The sequence below is a fragment of the Abramis brama genome, assembly GCF_963993115.1.
Source record: "Abramis brama genome assembly, chromosome: 19".
Classification (NCBI taxonomy): Eukaryota; Metazoa; Chordata; class Actinopteri; order Cypriniformes; family Leuciscidae; genus Abramis; species Abramis brama.
This window is the reverse complement of record NC_139981.1, coordinates 14842904-14863684: the sequence shown is the minus strand read 5'-3', so window position 1 is coordinate 14863684 and position 20781 is coordinate 14842904. Positions and strand designations below refer to the sequence as shown.

The 20781-nt window shown below is 38.7% G+C and overlaps 1 protein-coding gene across 3 annotated transcripts in view; it reads left to right on the top strand.

Annotated features, from left to right (window-relative positions):
* Positions 1-2913: 2913 nt before the first annotated feature.
* ccdc85a (coiled-coil domain containing 85A) overlaps positions 2914-20781 on the top strand; it is a 24203-nt gene continuing 6335 nt past the window's right edge. The window contains exons 1-2 of one of the 3 annotated variants that reach the window (XR_014603544.1): positions 2914-3537; positions 4051-5509. Coding sequence is in view for 2 of the 3 variants with exons in the window: in XM_084092985.1 (XP_083949111.1) it covers positions 3298-3537; positions 4051-5020 (1210 nt within the window). In the remaining variant the exon portion in view is untranslated. The remainder of the gene's footprint in view (positions 3538-4050; positions 5510-20781) is intronic. The other 2 variants (XM_084092985.1, XM_084092986.1) reach the window with 2 other exon arrangements.

Sequence of the window (20781 nt, the reverse complement as noted above, 5' to 3'; positions counted from 1 at the left end):
ATTTTTTCTCATTCAACAGTACATTTCTACTCTATACTTGCATATATAGATATACATAGTCTATATTCTATTTCTCATATTGTATAGTATAGTTCTTTTGCACTGTGTTGGCATTCATTGTGGACAGCGAAGTAATAATTGCTCAGGAAAATCTGCTTTCCTCACTGGGTGTATGACAATAAACGCTTTAAATCTCGAATAATATATATATATATTCATCAAACCTCTGACAGTGAAATGAACAGCAGTTTTCAATAATAACTAAAATAACAGTACGCATACTTAGATGAATGATAGTATATCTAATATTTTAATGCGGGACCATGAAGTGACTAAAACACATTAATATCTAGTAGGATTTAAGGAGGAACTAGCCGATAAATCACTAGGATTAATCTTAGCCTGGTTGTTAGCCTGCTCCGGAGTAGGCTAGCTGCAAAGTGTAAATCTCCATAGTAACTTAATGTAGATTAATTTAGCCTCCCTTCATGCAACCGAGTCAGGGCTAAATTCAGCCAGGATAACTGGAAAATCCCAGCTTAATCCCTTATCTTGCTTTTGTGCAATACCCCCCCAGAATCACCAGAGTTGTATAAATGAAGGGGAAAAAAGTGGAACGTTTCCTCATAAATAATTTGCCTCTTTAATTCAAAATAAAAGTGGTAAGATGAAAAGCAGCTCAACCGGTGCGAGCCTTAATTCACTTGAAAGTGATCCATGCAGAGTTCTTCTAGCACTAATCATAAAATAAAAGCAGAATCATAAAGGAAATAGCTCAGCACATTTAAGACCACATATCCCTCCATAAATGTATCAGTTTAAGGTTGTTAATCATAAGCTTTAATGACGTTAAATGGTGGCTGCGGCTCAGGTGAGATGTCTAAATCTCTTTTATTTTCACTGTTAGATGAAGCTTTACAGGAAATAGATGTTCAAAATGTGCAATTTATTAACTAGGTTATAAAAGTTTGCGGTATAATAAGGCATCAGAAATTGCCCTTACATAGACACCTGTCCTTCCAGAACCAATTCATCTGAACAATTTAAGATGTCCTCTGGCCCTCACAAAACCTAAAGCAAGTCATTTTCCAAAACTGTGTTTTGTTTTGTAAACTGACCTCTGTGTTGTGACAAACCTATAGCCTACAGATCTTCGTAGATCCATGTCATCCAAACTGTGCTAAGTTTTTTTTTTACCTGCTTATGAACACAAACCTACGGAGCCCCTAAAGCAGTGGTTCTCAAACCTGTCCTGGAGGACCCCCAACACTGCACGTTTTCTTTGTCGCCCCAAATCAAACACACCTGATTCAACTCATCAGCTCATAATCACATGGGTTAATGAGCTGATAAGTTGAATCAGGTGTGTTTGATTAGGGAGACAAAGAAAACGTGCAGTGTTGGGGGTCCTCCAGGACAGGTTTGAGAACCACTGCCCTAAAGGGACCTTTGCAAAAATAAAAAAAACACAGTGCTCAGGAGAAACTATCGCGTGCGCACGCGAAAGTTTCTCGTGAGCACGTGAAAGTCTGTATATTTTTTCATGCAGTGGTTAATTTTGAGATTTTGGGCCAGTTTGCTCCCTTAACATGTAAGCTTTCATGTCAATAAAAAATATGTCAACATTACACATCAAGGTGGTTATTTCATTACATTTTGTCAACTTGCGCCTAGCTTCTACCGGAAATCACCAAAAGTTAGCATTCTAACGCGAGCTCCCGTGCCGTATCCATTTAGGCTACAGAAACATGTCATGCCTGCCTGACCTGTTATCATAAAGCTCTCAGTGTCCTACACATTTTTTACAGTCTATGGTCCTACACAGCGCTGTCTAATCCAAATATGGGCATTTGCCGGGGAACATACAGCCGAAAACCACATCTGATTGGTCGATGTGAATTTCCTACTACGTGATACGCGGCGCGCTGCTGCTTCCTTGTTTAATTCTCCGCCTGAGAGAAAATGCCGACAAACGCCGAAATCAGCTCAAAAACGTTCACAGAAAAGACGGCAATACCCGTCGGTCATGGATATTTAGACTGTAAATATACAGGGAGCTGTTTATTAGATTAAATTAGTCATAGATGGACATCATATATGGACAACAAATATGGACAGTTCGTTTGCAGTTTTTGTGACTGTTGTTATGCTCACACTCAGAGTCAGATATATCCACTTCAGTAGCACCTGCAAGCACCAACTTTTCCAGTCTTATGCTTAACTATATTCTGAAGGCTTTTACAGAGGGATTTGTTGATATATCATACCTATCCTGAGTTACAGGTCATTTTACTCCAAAAAAACGAAAATAGATTTTTTAAGGCTACTGTCATTTAGGCCTACTAAAGCACAAAATAAGATATCCATCCCCTCTGTAGAAGCCCTTTAATCTAATATGTCAACAAATAGAACCAAGAATTTTAAACCTGGTCCTTTCCAATTTCCAGTTTTTGTTTTTGGAAATGTATGCAAATGAGCGTATATTTAAGTATATAAGGCCTCATTTGCATATTAAAAAATTAATTTACACGAAACTCATTTTTTTCTTATGTTTATGCCAGTAATAAACTGGAGAAGTTTCTCAGTGGTATCTTCATCCTCGCCTTAAGAGGTAAATAAATGAATAAATAAATACAGTCTTCAAGACCATCAAACCAGTCTGATATTTATTTTAAATGTATTATTATTATTATTATGTTAAATTTGCAGATCTAACTATGACTTCAAAATGATAAACTTGATGTAGACTTGAATTATCACCACCAGGTGGCGCTCAATAACAAAAAGTTAGTTGTCTCCAAAAGAAGGGGGCGTGTAACGGAACAGAGAGAGAGAGAGAGAGAGAGAGAGAGAGAGAGAGAGAGAGAGAGAGAGAGAGAGAGAGAGAGAGAGAGAGAAAATCACAACTCAGCCAGTCGAGCAATTTGAGAGGCTGCTGTCACGCACCCTGAGCACAGAAGCGACCGGCCGTGCGTCTTCCTCATGCGCGCGGACATAAGGCAGGGGTTCAGCACGGCACTGAGCTTGACAGGATGCTGACGGACAGATGGAAACATAGAGACAGAGGGTCCACCCGAACAGCAAGTGCATAAAGGGGAGAAGTATTCGCCGGCACTTTAGGGCTGCATCCCTGTCTTCAGAGGGGACAGCATGGGCAGAACAGTTATCCTTAAAATGGTAGTCACAAAAATTCGATACTAACAAGGGGGAATTCGCGGAAAAGTACCAACGAAGGATTTGATCTGCTTTTCGGTGATTTGTTTTACAGCCTTGCACTTCGATAAGTTGCTCGGGAGAATGGAAAAGCCCATCCAGCCTCAGCTGCAGTCGAGCATATCTAAGAGCGCAGAAGGTCCCTCAGAGGATCTCTCCAAACTCACGGACGAGGAGCTTCTGAAATGGAGCAAGGAGGAGCTGGTTCGCCGGCTGCGCAGATCCGAAACCGAGAAGATGAGCGTTATAGTGGACCACAGCAATCTCATCCGAGAGGTGAACCGCAGGCTTCAGCAGCACCTCAACGAGATACGAGGGCTGAAGGTAAGGCGAGCCTGCATCTTATGTTGACGAAATAAATAAAAGCCACATCGTTTTGGTAGGCTACTAATCAAACAAAACGATAGTTTTATTTTAATTATTTAATAATTTTTTTAAAAAAATTGTTTTTGTATAAAATAAATATTTTTTTTAAAAAGCGTCAATCTTACACGTTTACACATGGCCTTTCAGCATGTTGTGCAGCTTTAAATATTTTTTCTTCTTCTAAGATTCAGCTCCTGGCACATGCATTCTCTGTGATGGGCATAAAGGTCCACTGGGGTAAAATGCCTCTTACATGTAATGTTCTCATAGAAGAATATTATGCTACATGGCAACAAAACCACTACAGTAATATTTCTGTAGTATGCAAAAAAACACAAACATAATCAAGGCCCATATTGACAACTCAAGTGACAAAAGTATATATACATTAGCGTTGTTTAACTTCACTTTCACCAGTCAAACTTGCTCTTGCTTAGACATCAGTGTTGAGTCATAGATTTTTTTTTTCAGGAGGTGAATCAGAAGCTTCAAGAGGACAACCAGGAGCTGCGGGACCTCTGCTGCTTTCTGGATGATGACCGGCAGAAAGGAAAGAAGGTGTCGAGGGAGTGGCAACGCTTGGGCCGCTACAGCGCAGGGATCATGCGTAAGGAGGTGACACTGTACCTGCAGAAGCTGAAAGAGCTGGAGCAGAGGCAGGAGGAAGTAGTGAGGGAGAACCTTGAACTGAGAGAGCTGTGCCTGATGCTGGATGAGGAGAAGGGCTCTGGAGGTACCGGCAGGTCAGCAGGTACTGGGGGACCAGCCGGCTGCAGGAATTCAATCGATAGCCAGAGCAGCCTGTCTCACGCCAGCGGTCCTGGGCCTGGCCTATTAAGAGATGTGGGTGACGGGAGCAGTACCTCCAGCGCGGGCAGCACCGACAGCCCTGACCATCTCACACATAAGCAGCAGCTGTTGGGCGGCCCGGTTGGAGGCAGTCCTGATCACCTACATAAGCCAGGCTCAGGGGAGGAGGCACCGGGTCCTGAGCATGCAAGCCGCAGACATAGCACCAGCCAGGAGTATGCTGCACACACCTATCCCCAAGTGTGCCGGTCTCGCTGTGGGTCCTTCTCCAGTCCGGATCATAAGGGCCTACGGGGTTTCAGTCCCGAGAAACTTGGAAAGAGCCTGTCGAGAGGCAGTCCAGAGCAGTTCTCGAAACACTTGCTGGTGTCCTCTCAGCCGCCTGGCAGCCCGGACCTTTTCCAGAAGCACAGGGCTAGCATGGGAAGTATGTGTGGGAGTCCAGAGCCCAAACAGATTCTATCAGGGACACCGGAACACCTACAGAAGGGACGTGTCATATCTGGGAGCCCAGAGTTGTCGAGGCATCAGCACAGCAAGTTTGGCAGCCCAGGCCGAGAGGTGGCACAGAAGAGGCCGGGCGTAGAAGAGATGTCCCCTCATCACCGGAGCATCTATAGCGGTATGAACGGTGGGTCCGACTGGAGCCTGCTCTAGCACCCACAGAGAGATATGGAGTGCCAATTGAATGCAGTCATCCTTCATTCTGGAGCACACAAAGCCCCAATTCCCAGCCAGGCACTAAACCATCCCATTCAGCCAGCCATGATCTGCATTTAGTCTAGTTTTACTTTGCTCAGTTCAGGAAAGGCAATGGCCAGATAGAACGGGGGCTTTAGTGTCTGGCTAGAGCAGAACATCTCATCTCTGGTAAAGGTCGGTGGTGTCCAGTCTTGGTCCTCTTGGGCCATGATTTTAACAGGCTTTAGCTACCTCCTGTCAATCAGCCTCTGTACCTGTGCCTCCGAAGCCATTTTTTTATGCTCTGGAATCCAGCTGAGGGAACACTGTAATCAATCAATCAAAGACCAAAATACTCAGAGGCCCAACAAAAGCCAGAAGACACTGCTGCCCAGCAGGACCAGGAGTGGACACCATTGTACTTGCCATATGCACGCAGGTGAGTGGAGTGGCATAGTGTATGAGTCAGCAGCACTTGAGGAGGAGGAGTGTTGAGGAAAGGCCCATTGTTTTTATGTTACCATGAGTACATCTATCTTTTTAAATTCTTCTTTTATTAACTAGAAATTATTTTAGTTTCAATTTGTTTTAATTCTACTTTCTTGCATCCAGATTTGAATTGCAATTCTGCATCCTGTTTGCAGTCTTAATTCAAATTCAGGATTTCAATTAAATTCTGAATGGTGCCCACCCTGGTGCTTAAGCTGAATGCTGCAACCCACAAATGCTCTTGAATTACAGAATTACACACACACACACACACACACACACACACACACACTTACATCTTACTCACCCAGAATACAGTTTTTCATCTCCGACAGTAAGTTTTATACAGCTACATGCACCCAGCGGAAGGCTCATAAACACCACATATTCTTACACACACACACACACACACACACACACACACACACACACACACACACACACCACATGCTGCTGGTACAGATCTCAGCTGGCTCTTGTCACTCTTGTTAATTGTTGTAGCATCAACTTGGTGATGTTGCTCGTAGTTTCTGTTGGATTTATTTTTGTGTTCTGAAAATTCAAAATTTGCATGCAGTATGTGAACAGTGAAGTTTGTTTTACAGAAAAAAATATGCACTTGGCAGGTATTTTTATATACCAAAACATAAATTTGATCATTTCATGCAGTCCTTGATAATTCAACCCATGGTGTTGGTGCCGTTAGTAGAAATCCATCCAACTATTTCTAAGCGCATTTTGGCATATCGCATAAAAAACACTGGAGGGAAATGCCAAGATGCGCATAAATTCTAAAATTACAAATAAAAAACGTATGCACTCAATAATGTTTTTATGCGATTCGAAAACATGAGCATAACCCACGATGGCAACACTTTTATAGAATAAATTCCTTGATGCGCATCAAAAAAGACATGTGACTTTGCGATGAGACGGCATAACTGGACCAACCAGCAGATCGATCTCGTTGCACAGCATCTAAAATGCTGCTTTGATCATTCTGTAATGCTTGAGCAAAGTCTGTTGTTAAAGTGGTTCTGTATAATTCCCTCCCAGAAACGCCTCACACGATTACATTCACAAACACCAGGCATCTGAATGCAAGTTAACATGACAGCGTTTATTGTGTTTCATTTGCGCACTCTGAGCCATAAGTAATAATAAAATGATTATATACAGTGGCTTCTACTGCAGCAACTTCCATTTTTCTTGGTGATATTTAGCGCCAGTTTATCAGAAATTGACTATTTTGTTCTCTTCGACTCGCTGGATGGAAACAGTGCTTTATTCGCAATTGTTTTATGCGATATTCCAAATATGCGCACAAGTTAAATTCGTAACTTTGGATAGAAACATAGCTAGTGTCTTGCTTTTCTGTTTGAGCTACCTTATGCTAATTGAAGTTATTGCATCCTATTAGAATGACACTTTACTACATTACTGAGATACAAAGAAAAAATGTTGTGAATCCTCATGGTGTGAATTATAAATTTAATACGAATTTGCATTAAATAGATAGTTGATTGCTTTGTGGACAGATGCTGACATATCACAAAAGCTGCAGTGTACATTATTGGAGGACAAACCATGTGAATGTGTGCAGAATAAAAGAGGGGAATATCAGACTCTCCTCCTGATGTGTAGCATTCTCTCCAACTATATTCTGCTAATGATTTCTTGGAGGAGAAGTGCTGAGCTGTGCAGCTTGCCAAGGCCATGGGACACTACCTGAAGCTGTTTGCTGTTTACCTTACACTGCATTTAATAGGAAAATAACAGCTGCTAATTAACACCTGAGTTCACTGACCTAAATGGATGCTCTGAGGATCTCAAACTAGAAACAGCACTGCTATACTCATGAAGGATGGTTCGGAATGTGACATTTTGATTTATAGATTGTACAAAAGCTTGGCAATAGAATTATTTAAGTATCCTGCCTGGCAGATGGATGGTTGATTTATTTTAGAAGCTACATTTACCTTATTTCCTGTGGTTTGTTTCCACTCTGAGCGCACAAAGGCCTTGTATACAAGCTTGGTACCAGACAGCCTGTACTGAGATCCATCCTGCTGCTGATTTACCTCTTTTGACACCACCAGCTAACAGAGAGAGAATAAGCTATTGTATTATCTCTCTTTCTCTTTCCTTCCTTTCAATTATTCACTGTTGTGCTCTTTCGTTATTTCTCCAGAACAAAACTCTCTTTTCCTAATAATGCAGATCCAATTAAATTTTTCCACTGATTGGTTGGTGCATACCCTCAGTTTTGCTTACTGGTCCAGATCCTTTAGAACTTGCATTTCAGTAGAGATTCACAATCCCCAGTGTGTCTAATTAGTCATAAATACACATTTAAAAAAAAATATTTGGTTAATGAATAAAAAAATAAAATAATTTACACTCTTCATGGAGCTGTGTTCTTTACCAAAACCACATGCTCACATTCTGAGCAGGGAATTACAGTTTATCCCTGTTGGCCGTGGCCAGTCAGCCTGGATTATCCCTTAAGAAGGTTTTGACGGTCAGATTTCTCTTTTTCTCCTCCCTTTCTGGGGTGCGTCCTGCAGTCAACAGTAACTCTGATGTTTTTGGCTTTGACTGAACCAGCCTCTCTAGTTGACATGAGGTGGTCCGTATCTATACATTCAGAGAGGTTCTGGTGTAGGCCACTTGTTGGCATCATGATCATGATCATGATATTCAGTGAATTACTTTAAAATAGGTTTGTGAATGTTTAAAAAGCATATTTTATTTCTCCTGGTGCAGTTCAAACCCAGTGCAACATAAAACGCTGCCATTCTGTTTTCAGATTTATGAAGGAAACTCTTTTCATGTAAATGCAAAGTCTGGTTTGACATTCTGTCAAGAGTTGGAATAAAAGCAGAAATTAAACAATGTTATGTCCCTTAGGTTAATTTCTAATGATTTTTTGATTACTAGACATATTAAACTTGTATCAGTAACATGACAGCTGCAAGCAGTCTGATTTAAGAGTTTAAAGAGAAACTTTAGGTGTTCTGTGAAGGACTTATTTGCTTTTAAATGCCTAAAAATTGAAAACTTAGAACTTCAAGCAAAGTATTCAGGTTTTAACACTTACATGTAAAGGCTGTGCAGCAGCAGCACTTTGACAGTTGCTTGGCAAATAATACAAATAATAATCAAATTGAATCTCATAAGAACCATAATTGCCTTTTTATTTATAAACTTGGATTACAGAAGTTACATTAATTTCAGAGAAAGTTACAAACAAGGTTTAAAGGCACAGTTCATCCATAAATGAAAGTCTGTCATAATTTACTGTACTCACCGTCATGACGTTCCGAACATTTAATTATTTTGCAAAACACAAAAAGAAATATATTTTAAAAGAATGTAATTTAGACAACAGGGTCCAAAATGCACATTGGACCCTTGTAAGTTTTATTGAATGTAGGCTAGATTTTTTTCTTTGTTTTCCACTGAAGAAACACTGTAAAAAATGATTTTTTGGTGACGTAAATACTACTGAAAAAAAACAATGTAATTTACATGAAAAAGTTAGTTCAGGCAAGAATTAAAAAAACTAAGTAAATTTCATATCAGTACTTAATTCAAGCGAGTAGAAATGAAAGCGTTAATATCAACTCAATAAAATTAAGTAAAAATTACTCAACTTTTCTGATACTGGGGTTCCCATCATGCACTGGACCTTGAATAATTAATGAGGTTCATTTTTCACTGGTTTCCAGCTGTATTTATACTGTTTTATCATTGCTTTTGTTGTCAGGATTAGTAACTTGCCATTTTGTGACATTTCGAGTAAATTTTCTGCTCAAAATTACACATTCAAACACAAAAATGATCCATCAAATGTTACCGTCATTGTGTATTGTCTACCAAGTATTGAGGTCTTTGCATTCACATGATGCTTAACATCTGACATGATGTAGTATAAATTACTTAGATAATCTAAGTAAAGCACATACTATAAATGACTGGTATAATTCAATATTATTGTTTGAGTGAAATGTAATGCAAAGGAAATTTCAACTAAATCGATATTAATCAACCTTTTACTAGCCAAGTTAAAATTACTTATTTCCTTTGTTACTTTCACTTAACTAGGTTAAGTAAAGTTTACTTAATTCCATATTCCAAGTAAATTTAACTTAAAGATTTCTAATTAAAGCTACTGATAAATATGTTTAGGTTTTTACTTGGCAAATCTTTGTAAATTTACTAGCATTTTCTGAGTGAAAAAAGTTGCCTAGCTTTTTTCAAGTAAATCCTACTCCAATTTTTTTTCAGTGAAGAAAGTCATAAAGGTTTGGAATGACATGAATAAATAATGACAGAATTATCTTTTAAGTTTGTTTTCTGAGCACTTTCTACTCCGCTTGCTTAATTTCTACATAATTTGTTGAGCCACCACAGTGAAGTACATTTTAAAACGGCCCGACCCGTTGATATCTCCAACATAGGACACTGCATTTGACCTTGATTGACCTCTCCGGAGCTCTACAACCTGTAGTTATCCTATAAATCTGCTTCATTTGGGGTTTCCGCCCAAGTGTTCCTCAGGGCCCGATGTTGAGAAATCATACTGTCCATCAATCAGACCGTCCGTTGATGCTATGTGTAAATAATGAATAATGCTGTAGCTCAGCTGCATTTGCATTTGTAATGTGACACAGAACAAGCACTGCTGGCCGTTCACGCTTCACGCTTTGCAGGCTTTCGTTGTAGTTCCAGGCTGATGTGGTGGTACAAGGCTTTGGCTCTTTGCAGTAATTTAATTTGTAATCTGAGGAATACATTTCTAATTGCTTGCCTTGACATTTAAGTTGAATTTAATTTATTTGACTTTCATTTCTCAAGAGATAAAGGCCCTGGCGATTGCGGCTGGCATCAGACGGCTGTTTTTTGCTCTCTTGCTGGGGAGCCAGAGGTTGTATAACAGTTAGGAAACAGTTCTCAGAAGCCTGGTACTAAATTAAATCTACTCAGCTCTTTGTGACCTGGCCAATGACTGATCTTGAATGCTCAGCCATAATTAATGACTGTCTGCTTGTTTTATAGTTTAATGAAAAATTCTAATCCCGCTAAGCTGCGTTCTAAACAGACAGCAGTTTAGACCCCCTGTGATCACCGTGTGCGGTTGCTAATTCCATAATCTATTCGTTGTCATGCAGACTTCGGCACGCAGTAATTCCTATGTACTGTACGCTGTGTAGAAAATTAAGCTGATGAGACGAGTTCTTGGGGTAAATAGGTGAACACACTTGTAGAAGTGGAGAGCTACAGTGTTTATCGATCCCTCATTAGTGCACGAGTGAGCAATTGATTCAGGCTTTCTGCTACTGCAACGTGGGGGGAAAACATTGCATTTAAACACTAGACTCTATAATACTATATAGTCATTAACTTGATATATTAAACATGGTATAGGTCAGTCCATGTCAAATCAGGTCACATTTAGACATACCTCCATGTCAAGTCAACACTGAATGAGTCATTTTAAAATGAGCAAAATATTGTACCATACCAGACAAAAAATTGTAAAAGCTGATATTTTGATCATGCCAGTGACTTTTTTTTTTTTTGTTCAGGATAGGGGGGCCATTTTTTCCAAAAAGTCAATCAAAGTTAATGGTTTAAGATAATTTATTAGTATCTTGGGTCTTTTTTTAGTGCCCCAATATAATACCCCATGTCTAGTATTTTTAAACTCTTTTCTAAAATAAGTGGTAATGTTTTTATATTTTTACCCCAAGGAGTCTCTGAACCATTTGGACTTTAAGGGAACCCGCTGTATTTTGTCCTGGAAATAATGAATACTTCTAGGGGGCTAAAAATATGAACATTTTACAATCTGCAAGAAACATTTTACAGACCTTATTTTTAGGGTATCAACAGCAAATAAGCAAGCTATGATCAAAATTGGGTCAAAATCAGCTTTAGCAGCTGCTGATCTGATATGACATTGTCTGACCCTTATATTCACAGTATCATATGTAATCCACATGCAAACTCAAACAGTCGAGCTTGACGCTAACAATGCTAAATTAGAAATGTACTGTATAAACTGTTAAAATACCTTACCTTGAATGAAAGTAACTCGCTTTGGATAAAAGTGTCTGCCAAATGTATAATTGAAACTGAAATGAGCGCTGAACTTGTCCTTTTTAAAAAAAAACACAATGCACAGAACAATACATACTGCATTTGTTACCTCCTACAGTTTAAAATACCTTCTCGGTTTCTAATAGTTTGGTATTTGCTGCTAGATTAATCATTTTGACAATATTCCTTTTTTTTGCATCAGTAGAGTATTGTTTACTTCCACAATGTCCTTCAGACAGGCTGCTAAAGCAACTTTTTTGTCCATTTCCCTGAGATTTATCTTACTTATGCATTAATCTTGAGATCTGATTTTTTTTTAAAAATTAGTATTAAACTCAATGCCACCTTACATAGCATGTGTAGTTACCATTTACATCTGTTGTGCTATCCTAACAGAGGCCTCTGTAAAAAAAAAAACTAAGACTGTATGAGACAGTGAGTGTCTTTGTTCAGGACACTTTGTCAGCTTCAATTCTTGGCTATTGCTGCCCATATCTTACAACAATAGTTTAATTAATCTCTGTGAAAATTATATACATTATTCATTACTCAAATTATAGCTCTTGATCTTTCTCATTCTCTGGAAGATATTCAAGTTTTCCTACAAAAGCCTTGTGTTCCTAAATGATCCCAGTGCCATCTCTACCAATACTAGCCTCTGTGCTGCCCGGTAACATGGACGGATTATGTAAGATATTAGGAATTCATGCTGAGAGGGCCACAGTCAGCCTGCTTTCTACCTAGAACCCCTGTTTATTTTCCTGCTGGCTCAAGGCGTAAGTGAGAAACCATTGATTGCTACCTCAGAAAGAGGGAACATGAGGGCTTGCAGTGGTCAGGGTCCCTGCAGAGCATTTACCCAATCTACAGATCTCTTTCATGGGCTCATAGCCACATTTAACCTAGCATTATGTGCTCTAAAGAAGTAGAAGAAAAATACATGCAGACAGGGAGAGGTTTACTTTCATTGGAAATGCTGCGGAAATGGGATATCATTCTAGGAGAAATCAATATCAGGTTAATGGGAAGGTGTTCACACACGTCTTTATGATAGTCTGTTGACCTTTGGGAGTGACATAAGAGTGTACTAGTGGCTGGTGTTTGTGTGTAAGTGTGAATTAGTAGTTCAAGTCACTGCAACAATGGACCCCATTGACTTTCAATATGGGGAATGAATGAATGAATTCATATTATTATTGTACTGAAAAAAGTATATATAAATTATAAAATAAAAAAAGATTTATTCATTTTGTCCTTCAATTTATGCAATATAATTTACTTGGTTAACTCATCTTGTTTTTAGAATGCTTTGATAGTTTTACTGGAATTGTTTTTGTAATGGTGGTGAGCATATTTACACATTTAATGCATTTAAGCAGTTCAAAAGTTTGGGTCAGTAAAAGTTTTTTTTATGTTTTTGAATAAAAACATAAAATTAAAAATGAATATGATGTTCTTTTGAACTTTATATTTATCAAAAAATCAAGAAAAAAAAAACATCATAGTTTCCACAATAATACAGCACAACTGTTATAAACATTGATGATAATAAGAGATGTTTCTGGAGCACCAAATCAGCATATTAGAGTGATTTCTGAAGGATCAGTTGACTCTGAAGACTGGCGTAATGGATACTGAAAATAGAGATAGAAATAGCTCTATAAATAGAAATAGTTATTTTAAATTGTAAGAATATTTTACAATATTAGTGTTTTTACTGCATTTTGATCAAATAAATAATGGTGAACATAAGAAATTTCAAAAATATATAAAAAATCGTATCGACCCCAAACTGTCACTGTTTTGAACGGTAATGTACATACATTTTTATTAGTCCAGGCAGTCTTTGGGAACTAAACCCATGATTTTGCTGTAGCTATATAAAAGAAATGCTCTGGAAGGGAAGGACAGTATGATATAAAATAAACATTAGTAGTAATGTATTAGCAAGCTGGGACAGACTAACTGTCAACTTGAAACTGCATGATATATGATGACCTGCTAATGGATAAAACCTTTTAAATTTGAATACTCAAGGTACAAGACAATGAAGTCTAAAATACCATGGAGAAAGCTATTTGTTAACATTCCCATTTATGTCAGTGACCAGCTACATGCTGAATATCTACTTTGTGTGTCACTGTATTAACTCCGTTCCACTTTACTCTCGTTATATCTCATGTCTCTCGTCTCACACTGCTCAGCATGAGCACAATAGCTCGGTCAGGCAAGAGGAAAATGCTCAGCTTTACAAATCTCCACCTTCTCACAGTCACACACTCTAAGCGAAGCACAGCAACACATTCAATTTTAATATGTCACACATATTTCCAACAGCACTATAGGTCATTCCTCAGCCTGGCTCTGGGCTTAAGCCCAGGTACGCCTGTGCATTAATGCGGTGCTGATAGCAACTATCCAGAACTGTGACATGAATTATAGCAGACATGGCAAAATGTAAGCCCTTTCAAGAAAACGTCGACTCTAATATGTAATATTTGTGATTTATATTAAAAAAAATATTCTGTAAGAATTCTTTAGAATATCTGTCACTAAAGAAAGATGCTTTGTGGAGTCCAAAAACTGGAACCAAGCTAATTAGTTTAACCATTCTGGTTGATGAAATTCAGTTGACCAGCATTAACCTGCCTGAAGTAATAATACAAACTTTTTAGCAGGTATGCTAACATTAGCATTTGTAGCTGCTAGGTTTGTTAGTAAAACAAGTCAACCACTGTCAATGTGGGAAATATGGACTTTATCACGGATATCTAGCATGAGTTTTAGTATGCACGTTTATGTTTTATTGCTGACTGGAGGTTTTGTGTACTGTGTTATGGGCAAGAACAGACTGCTGTGCTATATAAGTGAAAAGTGAGAGATGGATTGAGACGGAGAATCAGGGAGAGAGGTGAAACTCTTTTTCATGGTGAAAGCGCTGCACTTTTGCTCTTGGCTCATACAGCCGTGTCACATTTCTAAGCATAGGCAGAAAAAGACTGTAGGACACTCATGTATCAGCTTCAGAAAGCAGCATGCTGCTTATGCTTTCAATGGTGAAAGAACACCAACTTTAACCTCTTGAAGCTATTACATATTTTTTTCCTTTGGGCTGACTGTAAATACAGGACATGTGCAACCTGATGTTCAACAACTGAATCACAGAATAGATCGACACAATGACAAGAACAACTTTAACTTAAGCCCAATTCGCACTGGATTAGTATTATCTGGGGACCTCGTGTGATTTAGAAATTACCCCCCCACATCTGAATTTCGTGTGCCGCATTCGCACGGGATAAGCGAAGCCTGTGATTTTACTTGAATTTACTGACTTATCTCCCGGATATGATATCAATAGGCTATTGCTTGGAAATGTCTTGTCGTTATTATAGGTCTAGCTGTATGATATATCATAAACAGAAGAATGTTCCTTACCGCATGCTGCTAGTCATTCATCTCCATCTAATCATTCTTTTTGTTTTTGCTCTTCTGATGGTTTTCAGCTTTCTCTTTCTGCAAATTGTATAGTTGTATGGTGTAAGCGATATGACCCAGCACCCAAAATACTATCAAACCACTCCAACTTCAACAAGCAGCCTCCATTCTTCGCGAAAGATGGATAAAAAACCGCACAGGAAACAAAAACCTTGAAAAAATTATAAACGACCCCGCCAAATCACAGAGATGCCGATTCGCACGGGACTAATATTATCACAGGACCTCGGTGTTCGGCGAAATATGGTAGATCATTTGCGGGGGAATTTTTACTTTTCAAATTACAGACATGGCCGATTCGCACAGGATTAAGATCACAGACAACCTCCGAAATTATTACAAATGACTAGAGGTCACCAGGTAATACTTATCCTGTGCAAATAGGGCTATACAGTACAAGACATAAAGTGATAGTTCATCCAAAAAAAAATAAAAAATTGTCTTAATTTACTCACCCTCATATCATTCCAAACCTGTATGACTTTCTTTCTTCTGTGGAACACAACCTATATTTAAAAAAAAAGAAAGAAAAAGAAAAAATGTCTCTGTGATTTTTTTGTTGTAGCCTACATACAATGAAAGTCAATGGGGTCCAATGTTGTTTGTGAGGAAATGATGACAACTTTGCAGCAATGACGCTAATGTGTGGTTTCAATGTAATAAAAGACTAAAGGTCTTTCAGCCTTATTTAAGGTCTCTGTACTCAATGTGACGCAAGGCAGCAGTTCATTTCAGCTTGTGAGTCATATTACGCAACCATCCTGAGTTATGTGTGCAAATAAATTAGTATACTGTATTTTCTTTTTTCTTCTCCTACTGATACTGCAGTGTGGCAAGGCTACACTTTGTTTCCAATCTTTAGAAAATCCACTCAGATTAAATCAATCACTGTGATTCAACAGTGCACACACATGCAGGTAACTTTAACAGAAGCAATGGAAGCTGCAGAAACTGGCTTTCACAGAAACACACAGCTCAGAGGCACAGTAAGGCGACAGGCCATTGCTTTCCATCTCTCCATCCACACACAGACAATAAAAGAGCCTTTAGACAAAATGAAATTGGCCAACAGAGCCAGGTAATTGGTAAGGCCATTAAAATTAATGAAATTTATATGCAGATGAGAGAGGTAATACTCAGGGAGGAACCTCAAACCATGCAGTGCTCTCTGTGGGAGGAGGGCAGTGTGTGCAGGCAGCTAACTCTGGGTATTTATGGACTCCCTTCAGCGTAAACAGTGTGCTATTGCGCTCTTTATAAATCATCTGAATGCATGACCTGACATGCTTTTTGAAATTCATAATGTGCTGACGGAGTTTGGAAAATACAGCCACACTAAATGACCCCTTTTTCAATTTATGCTCATAAATATTTCATCATATCAGGGAATTACAATCTTCAGAACCAGAGGAAGAGATGGATGGATGGAGATATACAGTACATACAAAACAGCCCTGTGTGAGAAGTGTTGAAGGGTTATTTGGACTCTATTTCAAAACCTTGTGAGGTGACGACATGTGCAGCATTATAAGGCATCATCATTAGTGGAATCCCAGAATGCACTGCGACAAGTCAGTGAGGAAAAAAGATGGCTGACAATTCAAGAGAAATTGAATATTTCATTCAATTCTTAGAAATGTAGATTCAAATAGTTTTGTTTAATTATTTTACCCAATATTGCTATGTATTATAATGCTTTTTAGAGTATTATGTCATTATTTTAGCAACAAGCTAATGTCAATGTTGCTGCTGGTGTTTTTCAAATCAGTCACATATTAGGTTTATTAATGGTTAAGAGGCAGTCCTAGGCAACAAACTGAATTAAAAAAACAAAAACAAAAAACAACTAAGAACTTATTTCTTGACTGCTTGATGAATTATGTTCCTAATGCTTACAGGTGTGTAGTATAAAGACATTCCATTACATACTACATTGATCGCCATATTAGTATTGTCCTTTGACTTATGACAAACTAATAACCACAATAATAATAAACAAGTACAATGGAACCACAATGAATTTAACTTTTCAAATCTAATGGCTCTTCACTCCCTGTCCGTGCTAAAAAAACACAAAAAAAACCCCCTGCTTAAATCAAGCTGGTTTCCTGGGGCCGGTTGCATAAATCGCTAGTCTTATAAGGAAGTTAGTCATACATTTTTTTCTTTAAAACTGTTCATAACTTTAAGTCAGTTACATTAAAATGTACATAGGCTTAATTTGATACTGAAAGATATACTAACCATCCCTTGACTAACTTCTAGTGGGTCATACTAGATCTTAAGACACTGTCTTAATATAATGGCTAAGTTTATGCAACGGGTCTTACTGTAGATGGTCTTTCAGCCTAGCCATGCTGAAACGTGCAAAACCCCTCTAAAATCAGTTCAGACAAGCCTGACCAGGCTGGGAGACCAGCAAACCACTATTTGAACACTCTCGGCGCATGTAGTAGGTCCTGAATAGTTTTCTTACTGTATCATGACTACTAAGAATTTGGACAAGGCAAAAGGCAAGAGCCTTAAGGTGATGATACACAGGGCAACTTTTTGAACAATGTTGCTGGGCAATCTTGCCGAGCGATTGTTGCTTGGGCACTTTCCCATTGAAAATGGGCAATACATTTATATCTGGATAATTAAGATCGGTCATGGGCCCTGTGTCTCATCTGGTTGCTCGTTGATGGCAACATTGCCCAGCAACATTGCTCAAAAAGTTGCCCTGTGTATCATCACCTTTAGTGGTTATTTATAGTGTTGACAGGATTGTGTGTGGAAGATTCTCACTGAGTCGTCACAGGGAGGACATGATGTCATCCGTACTGCTCCAGCCAACAGCACACGTCAATCACACAACCTTGAGATCGTTACAATAAACACCCATGGTGACAACACAAGCTTCTTCACACTCATCTACCTACCTTTCTAACTCTCAGCATAATCCATACGCACAGGCAAAATGTGTTACATCCTTAAAGAAAAATTAAAATTCTGTCATCACTTACTCACTTGTTTCAGACATTACTTTCCTTTTTTGTGGAATACAAACATTTCATGCAATTTATATGAATAATGACTTGAGCATTCAAAATAAAAAAAGGTCCATAATATGACTTGTCTTTTGAATCATTTTCGAGTTAGATTTTTTAGTGAATTGCTTGATGCAGTTACCAAAATGGTCTTGAAGTGAACATTTTTGACTGATGAGTTAATAATGACAGAATTTTGGGAGAACAATCAATTAATTTAATATTACTGTTATCCGTCTTTGCTCGACAGATCAGATTAACTAATACACTTTCAACATTCTCCCCACAAGAGCCCAGAGAAGCTAAAATGGCTAGTTTAAAATGGCTTCCACTTGATTTCAGAGTGTCTCAAAATAACCATAAAAGTCCTTGTGAAAATGAAGCACTTGAAAATGTACAGAGAAAGATGTCATTTTGTGTGATTTTAGACTGTGCAGATGGTCTTTAGGGGATGAAGAGTAACAGGTTTTTGGTTATCTGAGGTGTCATTTTTTAAAGTACAGTATGTGCTTAAGCTCTATTGGGGACACACACAGTATTTATGGAAAATTTGAATTGCTGCTATGTTTTGTGATGAACACTGGTGCTTCAGGGAAATTGCTTCTAGAAGCTGGGTCAGTAGATCAAACCCCACCCCACCACCACCAGTGTGTGAGCATGTATGTGTCAGAAAATGTGTTGTATTTCAAACCTCTGTTTGCCATTTGTAGGGCAATTTTAGACCTTAAAAGGGATTTTGAACAACTATGAGAAAAGGTTCTCCTCAGGGAAGATGCTCTCTTTAGGAGAGTGTGTTCCTGTGTCGTGCAGACACCGACTGTCTTCACTCTAAATTGTTATTATTAGGGAAAGTACATCTAGGGAAAGTACTCCCCCCTCCCTCTCCAAATTGTGATTTAATCTCTTAACTGACCTGATTTCCTTGATGGCTTCCCATTGTCTCATATTCAGGCACAAACACTGTGCGGAGGGCATCACAATATTAAAAAACAGTCACGCAGATGCGCTTATAAAAATTGTCCTCTTTTGCCTGTAGGAAATTGGTGAGGTCATCGAGGTCCGGATTTCAGATTTATTTGCAAAAAAGCTCATTAAAGGTTGACCTTGTCCAGTGGGGAGTATAGGATGACCGGACGACCCCGGCAGAGGTGGGAAGTTGTGGCTCATTGTCATTCATTCCTCGTAAGGGCAGTAGGGAGCACAGTGCGTTTAAGATAGCGATCAGGTTTTTCTCGCAGAACATCCTGTAAAGTAGGCCAACAGGCTATTCCTCCTCCTCTCATTAGCTTTTCACTTTGAAGTCAATCCACTCCTATTATGTTTTTTTTTAAGAGCGTTTAATGCATTAATATTTATGTGCTCCTCAAACCTGATTCTGAACTCATGACTGTTTCCATTGCATGTAACATAAAAATTACTCTTGTTCACAAAGTATTACCTACTATGGTACAGTATAGGCTATGGTTTACTGAGAACCCCTTTTATAAGCTTAACTATATTGATAAATGTATCCTGAAAGTCACCTTGGGCTATTTATTTGGAATACAGTTTCTCGGCTCGATAATGATACTGCACATAATAGCCTATGCAGAGTACTGAGTGTTTGTGTTGATCAATTCAGATGTAGTCGTATTGTCTGCTGTCTCCTTGAAATTGCTGTATGGTCTCTACAAAAAAAATTGCTTCCATGATTGGTAATGAATGATGACTATGGTGTGTGTGTGTGTGTGTGTGAGAGAGAGAGTTCTTTGAACAACAGAATAGCGTGTCTGCTCTGAGGACATCAAAGACAGTCACTTCTCTTTTTGCTTCCGTTTCATCATTTCTCCATTCAACCAGTAACAAACAGGCCAAAGGTCCAGTGGACTGATGTGAAGCATATTGTTCCTGTATGCTTATTGTCAAAAGGCTACTTTATCCTTTCTGACACTCTCCGCTCTGCCTCCGTTCACTGGTCTGAAAGGTTTAGGCTTTTCTTTGTCAGCAGAGAGCATAAGCCTTGAGTCCAACCAATATGACTCTGGAGAGATAATAAAATTATATGGTATGCCACTAGACAATCTCATCTTAAACTCGAAGCGTCTAGCTGTCAAGAAATGCGAGAAAATATATACACGTCGGTCTAAAATATGAGCAAACTATACGTCCCATACTTCTTTCTAAGAGACTGGGAGATATTGATTTGTGTTTGCTACACTGCCTCTCATGGGAATATTCATTCTGTTCTCATTTTAAACTCAAAGGCCAGACAGCAGTGGACTAGCGCTGATGATAAGAGAGTTAGAGAGATGGCTGATGGGATTGTTTAATGAGAGGCCCAGCAGCTGACCTTGTGAAGGGCAGCAGGGAAGCCTTGTTCTGACTGATTACAGCAGAAATGAGGAGAAAAACAAAAAGAGGAAAGAAAGAAATCTAGAAAGAAACTGAATCAATAATTGATTGCTTAAGATGACAATACACGTCACTGAATCAGCCTCAATTTAACATGCAAGTACTGTACATATTGTAGATGCACACACGTGTAACTGGGCACATGTACAGCCAGTTAAAAGTGAGCATCAATGTCCTGTCTGCATCTCCTGCTGGAGCA